Source organism: Manacus vitellinus, unplaced genomic scaffold (assembly GCF_001715985.3).
Source record: "Manacus vitellinus isolate BGI_N305 unplaced genomic scaffold, ASM171598v3 scaffold_12_pilon, whole genome shotgun sequence".
In the NCBI taxonomy this organism is placed as follows: Eukaryota; Metazoa; Chordata; class Aves; order Passeriformes; family Pipridae; genus Manacus; species Manacus vitellinus.
The window spans coordinates 13,415,579-13,427,799 of record NW_021938949.1 but is presented as its reverse complement, the minus strand read 5'-3'; the positions used below and the strand labels follow the sequence as shown (position 1 = coordinate 13,427,799).

The 12,221-nt window shown below is 37.1% G+C and overlaps 1 protein-coding gene across 4 annotated transcripts in view; it reads left to right on the top strand.

The window, feature by feature from the left end:
* The first annotated feature begins 5,085 nt into the window (after nt 1-5,085).
* CLEC16A (C-type lectin domain containing 16A) overlaps nt 5,086-12,221 on the top strand; it is a 54,518-nt gene continuing 47,382 nt past the window's right edge. For all 4 annotated transcript variants that reach the window (XM_018067463.3, XM_018067462.3, XM_018067464.3 and 1 more), the window contains exons 1-7: nt 5,086-5,210; nt 6,524-6,657; nt 7,405-7,553; nt 8,225-8,330; nt 9,828-9,833; nt 10,167-10,290; nt 11,143-11,317. In XM_018067463.3, coding sequence (XP_017922952.1) covers nt 5,086-5,210; nt 6,524-6,657; nt 7,405-7,553; nt 8,225-8,330; nt 9,828-9,833; nt 10,167-10,290; nt 11,143-11,317 — 819 coding nt within the window. The remainder of the gene's footprint in view (nt 5,211-6,523; nt 6,658-7,404; nt 7,554-8,224; nt 8,331-9,827; nt 9,834-10,166; nt 10,291-11,142; nt 11,318-12,221) is intronic.

The window sequence follows — 12,221 nt, the reverse complement described above, 5'->3', positions numbered from 1 at the left end:
GTGGTGTGATGTCATGTCACACTCACTGTTTGATTTTTTAATAATTGCCACGGACTCTTGGGCGGAGTGGAGTGCGAGGGGTGATAACTACGGGAAATGTCGCACTCCTCTTGGGGGAGAACTTTGTTCGCCGGTAGTGGGGAGGTGGAAGCGAGGAGCCTTTCCCAGTGTAAGCAGGACAGAGCCGGAGGTGTGCGGGGTGTCGGTGTGAGCAGTGAGTCACGGCACGTCCAGGGCATGTGCCTGGATTGCGGGGCTCGGCAGCTGCTTGAGAACTGTAACGGTGGTCTCTGGAGCCCCGTATAAATCCCTGTGCTACTGCTGTCTGCAGAAGATGGAATAGTTGTTTTTTCTTTCCTAGCTCTGCCCCTGGAGAGTTGGCAGGATGGCAAGGGATAAAAAAACTTAATTTCTCTGCTCCATTTTAAGTGTTGTGCTGTTGCGAGAAAAATTAGATCCTCTGTGATAACTACTTTGTACTGAAAAAGAAAAGGAGGTCATTAAGAGAGGAAGCGTTTTCTAAATGAAATCACTGGGAATATGTAGCTCATTGAAAAAAAAATGAGTGAGAGTTTTCAATGGTTAGTGAGATTACAAGGAGGACATGAATGGGGGCTGACAGTAATGAGCAGGATGCACTGTGCAAGATTTGGATCTTGCAGTTGCCTTATTGACATGAATTATGGATTCTGGTCCTTGTCCCTAAACTGGAAAAATGTTCAAAATGAGCAAGACTAACTGAAATGCATTACTTTTTGCCAAAGACAGGGAAATCAAGTGCATGAATACAAAACTGATGAGGCAGTAGCATTGCAGAAGTAATTTTGCACGGTAGGTCAGACTAGTAAGTCAACATGTTCTAACACTGCAGGAAAAAGGGGGGAAGTCATGCTCAGATATAAACATAGGAATGTCCTATTTAACGTAGGAGGTAACATGATTAGGTACTCAGTGCTAGTGGAGCTTTAGAACTGTCTGACTTTGATATTACACTTGAAGATAGAGCAAGAATGCTGATACAGGATGAATTTTGAAGAAACTGAACTTTAAGTTTAGAAAAAAAAATAGGCTGGTGAGAGGGAGACTTGAGAAGAAAAATGTGTCCATATGTTCTCTTGGAGCCACAGAGAATACAAAAACTACACACTGTTTGATTTGCAGCAAAAATTGGGCTAGAAGTGTTGTGGCTTATGCTTGACTTCTTATCTGAGAATTGAAGAATATAGTTCTCTGTTAAAATACTGGCTTTGGTCTGTTTGCTTTTTTGCATGTGCCTTTTTTAATTATGAATCAGAAATGGTAATATGGAAAGGACAGACAAGACCTTTAATCTGTTTAGACTATGTATGTTCTAAGTGTTTAGCCAGGCTGCATGAATTTCAACAGCAAAGGTAGAGGTAAGGTGAAATTTAGGGTTTTTCTGAGGTAGCAGCTGAAGTGGGTGAAGTAACAGAAAAGAAAAGGGCAGAGAGTCTTTGTTTTGGGTCATGAAAGAAAGTTGGTCTAGATAAGATCCCTTGATAAGCTGTCTGCATTCTCATCTTTTCAACCCCATGTCGTGTGAAGGAGTTGAGTATAACACCCCAGCATTGCTATCACAGATAAACTCAGCCTGTAAAAGGTGTCTTATGCTGTGTTATAGGAGTGAAATCTGTCCAGGTCAGCCTTATGGGAATGGTTTTATTTTGAAACTGGCATAAAGTAGAGTTTAGTCTAAACTGTAAACAATGCACCTGTTTAGTGATACCAAGAGAGTCACTGCTTTTTGTCAGTAAATGTTGGATCTTTCCCATCAGTTTAAAGCAGTTTGTTTTGAAGCTTGCTTTTGAAATTTTACTCTTTAGTTTTTCTGCAAACATGCCATAGAACGGATTGGTTAAAGGAAAATTGTGAAGCTGGTTGTATTAAGTGTTTTATACAGTCTGTCAGTCTAGTGAAAACAGTTACAATTTAATTCAACTTCTGAAATGTGATCTAGAGGGGGATGAAACAGGACTATGCACTACCTGGGTGCTTCTGACCATTATATTTCAGAGAACTTGGTGGTTTTGTGCATCTTTGTTCCTAGATGCAATTTTTCACCCTACTTTTCTAAGATATTTTACATAGCCCTGTTATTACCTTTAAGTACATTCCCCATTGTTGCTTTTGCACTTGGTATTTTAATTGCATAGTGATTGCACAACAGGTTTTGTGCCATTAAAGTTGGGTGCTGAACATTTCCCATGCCTTGGTCAGAAGCAGTGTCCATAAAGGTGTGTGCTTGAAGTCTCTTTTCGCAGGTGATTCATTTCCTGAGGTCCTGTCTGTGCTATGCATTGGGTTTCCTCTGTGAGAACAATATGTAATTACATAGTTACAGCAGAGTGAAGAGACAAGCATGTTATACTTAAATCTGGGGTTTTAAAATTTGACTGCTTGACTTCTAAACTCTTACCTGTTTTAGTGTATTTTTGTAAGTAATAAGTAGGAAAGTCATTAATACACACTGTCTGTATTCATGAGTTTTTAGGTTACCCCTCTGAGCATGGTTTCTTACCAGAAAAATGTTCAGAATTTTGTTTGTTTTGTTAAGTTGCTGGCAGCATCTCCCACTGATCTTGGTTGTATTGAGTACTTTAACACTTCCTATGTGATGGGTTTTTGTTTATTTGAACCCAGTCTTCAGATATTGGGATAACAAAGGCCTCCTCTGAGGGATTTTGTGTTTTGGAGCACGAACTTGACCCTTCTGTAGTCAGAATTTAGAGAGGCTTTAAGGATTTGTCTAAATATAAAAATACTGGGTTTGTGTGATACTTTGTTCTCATCGTATGTTATTTTACTTGTGTGGAAAGAGAAAGAAGTCTGTGCATGCTTTCTCATTCCTTTTCAAGTAAATAGATAAAGGAATAACTTGAAAGTGAAGCCCAGGTTTCTTCTAATTGTATCAGTGCCTTAACAAATTAAGGAACTTTGCAGTAATGCTGATATTAAGTAAATAAATTTGGAGATAATGTGTTCCTCACCATTAAATGTGTCTTCCTTTTTGCATCTGTAATACTCTATATTCCTTAGGCTCCCCAGGTGAGGTAATAGCATGTAATTCTTCCCACTGCATCCTGTTCCCAGAGTTCTACTGCTGGAGTAAACTTTATTTCCAAGCTTGTATAATGTGACTGATTAAAGAGACATGTGTGTTCACAGATGCAATCATTTATATGTGACTTCAAATAAACAGTCTAAAATATGTGAAGTAATGTGGTGTATAATTACTCTCTTTAACTCTGTCAGGAAAAGTACTTATTGTCCAGGGGTCTGTGGAATGAACTGATCTAATTGCCATCTCTGCTCCATTAACTGCTGCAAGCTCAGAGCAGGGACTTAGTTTGTGCTCTGTCTTTTGATTCACTGTCCTGATAATACACATAGTGCCATGATGGGAAGGTTTTGTGGGACTGCTGTGCCATGTGCTCTTTTAGAAACTCTGGGAATTCTCATACATGGGCAGACTTAAGCTCTCACGTGTTCACTGTGAGCTGTCACACTGTCAGTCGCCACAGAAGGAATCTTGAACCGTGATCCTTGGATTAGTGGAAGAGGATTTGCAGGTGCTCTCTGGCTGGCTATTTAGTGACTGTTATGGTACTACACGTGACCAGCCAATTATGACTGTAGGAGGTAGCTGTGAATCAACTTTTCCTGAAGTGGTTTCAGTCTGAGCAATTTCTGTTCTGGATTTGAAAATGAGTATTGATTTATGAGGGGGGAAAAAAACCACCATCGAGAGAGATATCTTTTTTTACTTAGTTTTTTTATTTATGAAAAACCAATTTTGCCCCCGTCTCCTGCCGTGTCTTCTCTTTTTCCTCCTCTTTCCTTTGCTGTCTGGTGATCTATGTAGTATGATAATGGCTTTGGTAATGTGAGATAGGCTTTGTCACACTGCTGATTTTGGGGGTGAGGGAAGGTAATGTGGTGTATCAAGTTTGTTAAAGCTGTGAACTTCTGAGAGCTGTTTGCCTCTGGGTGTCCTTGTGCTGTACTCAACACACTAAAATGTTGTGTGATGATTAAGTAATATCAAGATCAGCAAGCACACAGCATAGGGCATTTTACCATATCACCACCTCTGAAAACCTGCTCCCTGCATGGCTTGTGGGGATGGACTGTGTCTTGCAGCAGGTCCTTTGAAGCTCTGCCCAACTCACTGGCAGCTCAACTGCCACTGTTTGAGGAAGGTTCCTCAACTGTTTGAGGAAGGTTCCCCGAACAAAATTTGGCAAATTTTAAGTAAACTGTAAATATGGTCAAAGTTAACCCCCTTTCCCCTTTTTTTTGTGGGACAGAAGGAATGATGAAACAACTTATTGTTGGGGAGGGAAAAAGCGCTTAACCTTGATGAGTAAAATTCTCAGACTTAGAATACAAACCTTTCAGATTCTATTTAGCTTCCTGTCACCTGTGTGATACAGACATACCCTTTTTTTAAACTCTTGCCCTTTGTCATGGTAAAGCTGGAATTTGCCTCCTTTCCAATCAGTATTTCTATGCTCGAGGGGCCAGAGACCTGGTGATGAAGCTTTGCCAAGATGAATGAATATTCTTTGACAGTCCTGATATTAAACATCAAATTGATGTGACTGTAAAGGATCTCTGCTGACAAGAGAAGGGATCTGATTTCTCCAGTTAGATCTGTATGTACCTCTTTCCATAATTACACTTCCCCATACCAGCTACTGCATATTTACCTGCTTCTTCTATTTCTTCTTCTTCCTGCTCATCACTCCTGTGACTTCAACATATTCCAGAGAGATTCACATAAGAAGCACTGTGGGACAAGTGTTACACAATTTCTAGTCCCATTTTGACATATGCATAAACACTCATAACTGGCTAGTTAGGGACTTGTTTCCTTTGTCACATATTCTGTTTAACAACTGCTTTTCTTTCTGCATCAGTATTAAAAGGAAAGTTTAGGATTTTAAAACTGTGCAATGATTAGACATAGTGTGTGCATATGTGTGGGTCTACATTAAGTTACAGTCACTAAAGACAAAGTGTCAGGACAGCATATTACTTGTATTTATTTTTACTTTTAGGTACATGTATCATATTTTGACTAAAAACACAACAGTAACAGATCACAACCGAAACCTGCTGGTGGAGACAATTCGTTCCATAACCGAGATCCTCATCTGGGGGGACCAGAATGACAGCTCAGTGTTTGAGTGAGTACTTCCGAGCAGTTTGGACTCTGCTTCTACTTTTAAAGAATGCTTAGAGTTGTACAGAGTTCTAGTTCAAAAAGTTAACTCTTCCAAGACTGTATATCCTGAATGTGTGGAGAAAACCCTGTCCTGTAGCAGGATCATATTCATATCATACAAGAATTTGTTTATTTTAAAATATGTTCAAAGTCCAGAGCCACTTTCATGTACTGATTTTGTTTGACTCTCCATTCTTTTGATATAAATACAAACTAACTGATTTTAGGGCCCAGATTTACTTAATACATCTATTAATATCATATTACTTCCATTTGTTCACTTCAGTTTACCTAAGATATCACAAATAAATGTCTTATTCTAGCTATGATATTTAGAGATTTAGTCAGGTGTTGTTTTAATCCTTATAAAATAGGGTGATAGAAAAATGAACTTCAAAACAAATACAGTTGCAAATATGGCAGTATTTAGTGCCTTTGCTTCAAAACACTTGCTCTTTTACAAAGGCAATTTGTGATTGAGATAAGAAAAGCTGAAGTGTTTGGTGGTTTTAATTACCTATCTAGGGTGTGGTTGGTTTTCTTGTTACAAGATTAATTCATCATGAATTGGTTATGATGTGGACCAAGAAAATTATTCTGATTAGTCATATCTATACTGTAATTCTGTCACATTCCTCACTGTCTTCTCTGCTTGGGAGAATTTTAGGAATGAGGAGTTTTTTCTAAAAGCAATTTTCATAAATGTGTATTTGTGATATCCTGGTAGGAAAGAGTCCACATTGTTCTCTTATATTGCATTTCTGGTTTAAAAACACTGCAAGTGTTCAATTCTGTTTGAATTGCATAATAAACCATGAAATGCCTATCTGGGTGTGGGAAAAAATAATTAAAGTGGATCAAAAATAAGGTCTGCAGTGTTGAAAAGAAAAAGTGTGTTAGCTTAAAAGGGGCATGTGAACAAAATGTAACCTTTATTTTGAGGCTTTCCCCTTTCAAATTATGATTGTAAGGCAGGGAAGCTGCCTGATAAGTTGAATATACTAAAATACAGTAAAAAAGGCCCTGATTTCAAATTTGAAATTCTTCAAATTTGCATAATTTGAATTTTTAAGCCACCTTGTTTAATACCTAAAGTTTTTGAAAGCTATTCTTTTATTATACAGATATAACTTCGCAAAATAATTCTTTCATAAGAAATGCAAAACATGCTGTTTGTTAAACTTGCCTTGAATCATCCCTGACCCCGTCCAATTTATGTCATTATGTTCCTTTATTTACAGCATGTGACTTAATGACATCTCTCTTTTATTTCAGCTTTTTCTTGGAGAAGAATATGTTTGTTTTCTTCTTGAACATCTTGCGCCAGAAGTCTGGTCGTTACGTGTGTGTGCAGCTGCTGCAGACTCTCAACATCCTTTTTGAGAACATCAGTCATGAAACATCACTGTGTAAGGGCACAACTTCTACACTGTTTAGAATTGAGTGGTCAAGATTTGATTGAATCCCCTTTCATTCAATGAAATTTATTATTAGTAACCTTTTGCAGAACTATATGTGTTACTAACAATATTTCTAATTGAACGTTTCCAACATAGTGTAAATTGACTCCAAAATCCCTTTTAATGTAAATTTTCAGTAGTATGGGAGTAGTTGTTTGGTACTGCTGAAGCACTCAGTGTATTTCAAGAGGTTCTTTAAGTCAGTTGTGATCTGAAATGTTCACTTGCTGCTGCAGATCATGTGGTGGAGCTGTGCTGTATAATTTGTACTGACACTCTTCTGACATCAGTGGTGCTGACATTCAGCCATGGGCATTTACTTCAAGGTTTTTGGAAAAATATGAAGAGGATGGAGAATTAATAGTTAGTTTCATGTACTCCACAACTATCATGAAGAGAAAGTTGTATTCAAGCCTCAGAGATTTAGAATTTGGGGGGAAAAGAGAGTTGTTAGCTGCAGAGCCTACGTGAATTGAGGAAGGTGAAGTATATTCTCAGTTGTTCTTAGGAGCAAAGACCTTTGTAGGGAACAAACAAAGCAACAGTTCCTTTATATTACTGCTTGAAGCCATCACATGAGTTGTTTGGCTAAAAATTGGTATCTTCAAGCATCAGGTAGTTTGTTGCTATCTGGTATTTAAATACAGCCTGTTACCATAATGATCTTTTTCTGTTAACCTATCTCTTATTTTTCAGATTACCTGCTCTCTAATAACTATGTAAATTCTATTATTGTTCACAAATTTGACTTTTCTGATGAGGAGATCATGGCATACTACATATCATTTTTGAAAACTCTTTCCCTGAAGCTCAACAATCATACTGTACATTTCTTTTATAACGAGGTAAGTGAAGAAAGTTGCAGTATAATGATAAGTGGGCTTGAATTAGAAATTGATGGCAGTGTGGCACATACTCTATTTAGTCTCTTGTCTCATAATGTCTTGCATTTATTTTTATAATGATAATACCAGTGATTTGAGGATTCATTTGTGGGGATCTCTGCAGAAGCATGGTAAAGAAGATCTTTGTCCTCATACAACTATAATAAAATAAAAATCTGGAAGTTAGTGTTATATCGAACCATTTCAGGAGTTCTGAATTTTACTGCCCTGAGAATTTGACTTGTTTATGCTTTGCTTTCTTGTGCTTTTGTAAGCAGGGTCTTTCCTATTGCATCACTTGGTTCTAAGATATTTAGTCAAAGTCCAAAAAGCCTGAGTAATGAAAGGGCAAAGTTGAAATCGGTTTTTTCCTTGCTCCACTCTGCTTTTTGCCAGAAGAGGGCACAAAAGCACTGAGTATGTGCTCAGTAATCGTGGGAAGCTCTGATGCTTAAAGCAGTTTATTTTAATGCAGAGCTACAAATGCAGCTGACTGTGCATTGTAAACTCACGTTACTTAAATAGAAGGTAAAAATACCATATTAATCCACAGAAAACGTTTTTCATACAGAATCCCAACAAATATCCTGTACATGTTTAATGAATAAATGCTTTCTCTCCCCTTGTTGCAGCACACTAATGACTTCGCTTTGTACACTGAAGCTATTAAATTTTTTAACCACCCCGAAAGCATGGTCAGGATTGCTGTTAGGACTATAACTTTAAATGTCTACAAAGGTATGCTTTTTATATATTAAAAAGGGCATGTGTACAAGTCTTGTTTGATTGTAGTTTAATTTGCAGTTATTTACATTTTGAGGGTTTTCTGTTTTATGAGATTGAGAAGCTTAGCATTTTGACATGCTTCAGATACACATTTTGACTTTTATGAAACATTATCCCAAACCTACAGGATGTGCTTATAAATGGCATTATTTTCTCACCAGTGAAACTTGTTAAAAAAACCCCAAGACATCAAGTATACACAAGGAACTTTAGCTTCCCTTCCAACAGAGATCAGAATGTGACTGTATTTAAAAAGTAAACAAACAGAAACCAACCCCAAAACCAAAGTGTTTTAAGAATGCAAACAACTCTTTTCTGATGAAATGGAGCTTTATAGTGTATGAAGCAGTAACCTACATCCCTTCCTTTTGGATTTGAAGTGCATTAGAATCTGACTGTAGAACTCCTGGGTGCTGCAGTCACCCCAGTCTAAAGAAGAGCCAGACCATTCCCAGAGGTGCTCAATGAAGGCCAGGAGGACAGTTGCAAATTCCTGTGCTGGGCATTCCAGTAGGACATAAGGAAAAACCCTGAAACTTCACTGTTAAGCACTGCAGCAGATTTTCCAGAGAAAATGAGGCATCCATATTGTTTGAGATCTTGAAAACTCAACAAGGCCCTTAGCAACCTGGTTGAAGTTAGAGCATCTTTGAGAATGGGTTTAGATTAGACAATGTCCCAAAGTCACTTCCCCCAAGTTTTTCTTGGGGTATATATAAAGTTTTTAATTAGCTGAAAATATCACAGTGATCTCTGTAGAAAAATGGATGTTTATTCAAAACCTCTACCTCTGAAATCAGCATGCTGTAGGGTAGTATTATGCAATATGTTCATGTGGGACTTCTTGTTCTTTAACGCATTTTAAGTTAAATTACATGTTGAATTTACACAACTTTCTGTCATTTAAATAATGGTTTGATGACAGTCTTTACAGAAGAGTGTAAGATCTTTTTTAAAGCAATGAGCAATTTGCTTTGCAAATGACTGAGTAGTTTGCATAGCAGGGTCTTCACGCAAGGGACAAAATATTTTTCTTTTGTATGTTGAGAAACAGGTACTTGGTCTTCTTCTTCAAGGAATTGTAAATGCAAATGTGAGCTCACTAAATGAGAAAATTATAGGCTTCATATCCTATTTGTGATGTAGTTATGTACCTAAGTATTTTTATGGAAAAAAATGTCTAGAATTTTCATTGAATGTTGTTGCAGTGATATAAAGGTTAGAGTTGAAAAAGCACAGCTCAGATGTTCAGGTTTGATAATTCTCAGACTATCCATTTGCATATATTCTGCTCTAACACCTACCCTGTATCCTTTAGTTTAGATGCTTTGTGCTTTAGCTTTTTTAACCCTTTTAGAGGATGTCACTATCCCAGTTCCTAATCCTGTTAACTGTTGTCTGTTTCTTTTGCCCTTCCTTCACTGATGATTCCTGTGTTCCTTAATGCAGTGTCATGTAAGTCTAACTAGCTTGACTCTCAGCATTACTGCTTTATTCTTGTGCTTTTTTCTCTTCTTTTTAATAAATAATGTGCTAATAGAACCTCTCTGAATTCCACTAGATTTGTTTATCTTCAGACATAAGTAAATATATCAATATTAGGCTCATTCAAGCCAGCTAAGAACTGATATGACATTTGTATAGATTCCATTTCACGCATAAGATCGTGTCAGGTATATTCTCATGTGGAAAGCCAGCATGTCATCAAAATTCAGAAGATACTTTGTTGATTTTCTTAATTAACAATAAAAAATACTGGCAACTCATGATTCTTTTTAATGATTTCAGTGGACAACCAGCCTATGCTGCATTACATTCGAGATAAAACTGCAGTTCCTTATTTCTCCAACCTCGTCTGGTTTATTGGCAGCCACGTGATAGAACTGGATAACTGTGTGCAGACTGATGAAGAGTAAGCTTTTACAAATGCTGGGTATTGAATGGAAATGCCTTTCCCAGATGCTAAAGCTCTCCTTATTTTGTCTGTAGTAGTCCAGTTTTTGAATATGTTCCCTTGTAGACTGTTCAGGCTTTTCATTCTTCAAAGCTTTTAGTGATTCTGTAAGTTAACAGCTAGTGCTGTGTGCCTAATCTGTGCTAATATCCTTCCAAGTAAATTAGTGTTTGGCAACATGCTTTTTCTTCTTCATCTCTCTTTAATTCTGCTAAATTTAGTAGCTATCCAGAAGGCAAAAAAGGTATTTTGTGCTTCTCAATCTTATAATCTTTGTCTTTTTAATGTTCCTTTTCTATGTATTATCTCAGAAAAAGTTCTTTCTGAAAAGATTCTAGGAAAAAATTTTAAACTGGAAAGATGAACTTTATCAGACCTGACATAGCTGTGTAATATTCCACTATCAACTACAGAAATATTTTGTGATTCAGGTTATTCTTTGTTTGCCTTGCCACCCCCACCTTGGAGTGGGTGTCTGTTGCTTGCTTTCTTAAAGTGAAGAGGTAGATGTTAAATACAACACAGAATTCTTCTTTCAGTTTTGGGAACAAATCTTACCATTTTTTGTGGTTGGCTTGTGAAAATACTCTGTCAGTGAAGAAAAACTTGATATGTGCATCCTAAAGCACAAATAAGCCTGAACTCTGCTTGCTGCTTGCATTAGTTGACTTTACTGAAACATCTTCTCCAGGCAGTCTGTCTGCACAAGGTGATCTGTGGCAGGGATGCACATTAATGTTTTTTTTTACCTAGGTTTTTATGACTTTCACAATTGCTAATGTATGATTCTTTCTTTCTTCTCTCTTTCAGGCACAGAAATAGGGGCAAACTGAGTGACCTGGTAGCAGAACATCTTGATCATCTGCATTACCTTAATGATATCCTCATCATTAATTGTGAATTTTTAAACGATGTGCTGACAGACCACCTACTTAATAGACTCTTTCTTCCCCTCTACGTGTATTCATTAGTAAATCAAGATAAGGTAAGCTAATATCTGCAAACAGTTAATCCTCAAAGCTATTTCTTGCTTTCAGCATAGTGATTTGTTCAGGATGTGTCTGCTGTAGTAGGGTTAATACTGTTGCTGTCTGTGTTTGTGTGTTTTACATGAAACAGCTTCAGTAAGGTGACTGTCAGGGAAATACCCTGAAAATAAATTTAAGAGCCCAATAGATTCAATTTTATTCACCAAAGAAGTACTGCTTTGAATGATGTGGTGGTTAAAAGCTACCAGTAGTGCAGACAAGAACAACTGTGAATTCAGAACAGGGTTTAAATTTCTCTGACACTGGGAGACGTGTGATTTCCTTTTCTGATAAGGTAACTTGTCTTCTGGCAAAAGCAGGTTATAATACCTTTTCACAGTATACATGCAAATTTTCCATGATGTTAAAGTCTGTACCACATGGAAAATACAAACTTTTGATTTTGATACTGGATTCTTCGATTTGCAGAGAAGCTGTGCTAGAATGTGATACAGCTGAATTTATTTTTAAGACATAGCCTTTAAATTTGGTGGAGAGCTACTTTTTAATGAAATAGAAACTGTTCTTTTAAAACCTGAACAAGTTTCTGCATTCAGTTGTCTTTTAAAAAAATTAAATAATTCACTGTTTGGTTCATTTCTGATTTTTCTTTTTTTTTTTTTTTTTCTTTTTTTTCCCCCTCCCCTCTTCTTGTACTGTAGTGGTGTTTTTTTAAGATCACAATGCTTTGGAATTTCAGCATGCTTTGATTAGATCAGGTTTCTTGCAAGTTAATAAATTCAGTATGTTGCATGTGCACTGAAGATTGAATTAAAAATCAGCCTCTTGTCTTGCCATTGATAAGACCATTGAAATAGAGTGCAGGAGCTTGCCTGGCTTTTACTTTCATTTCAGCTACTT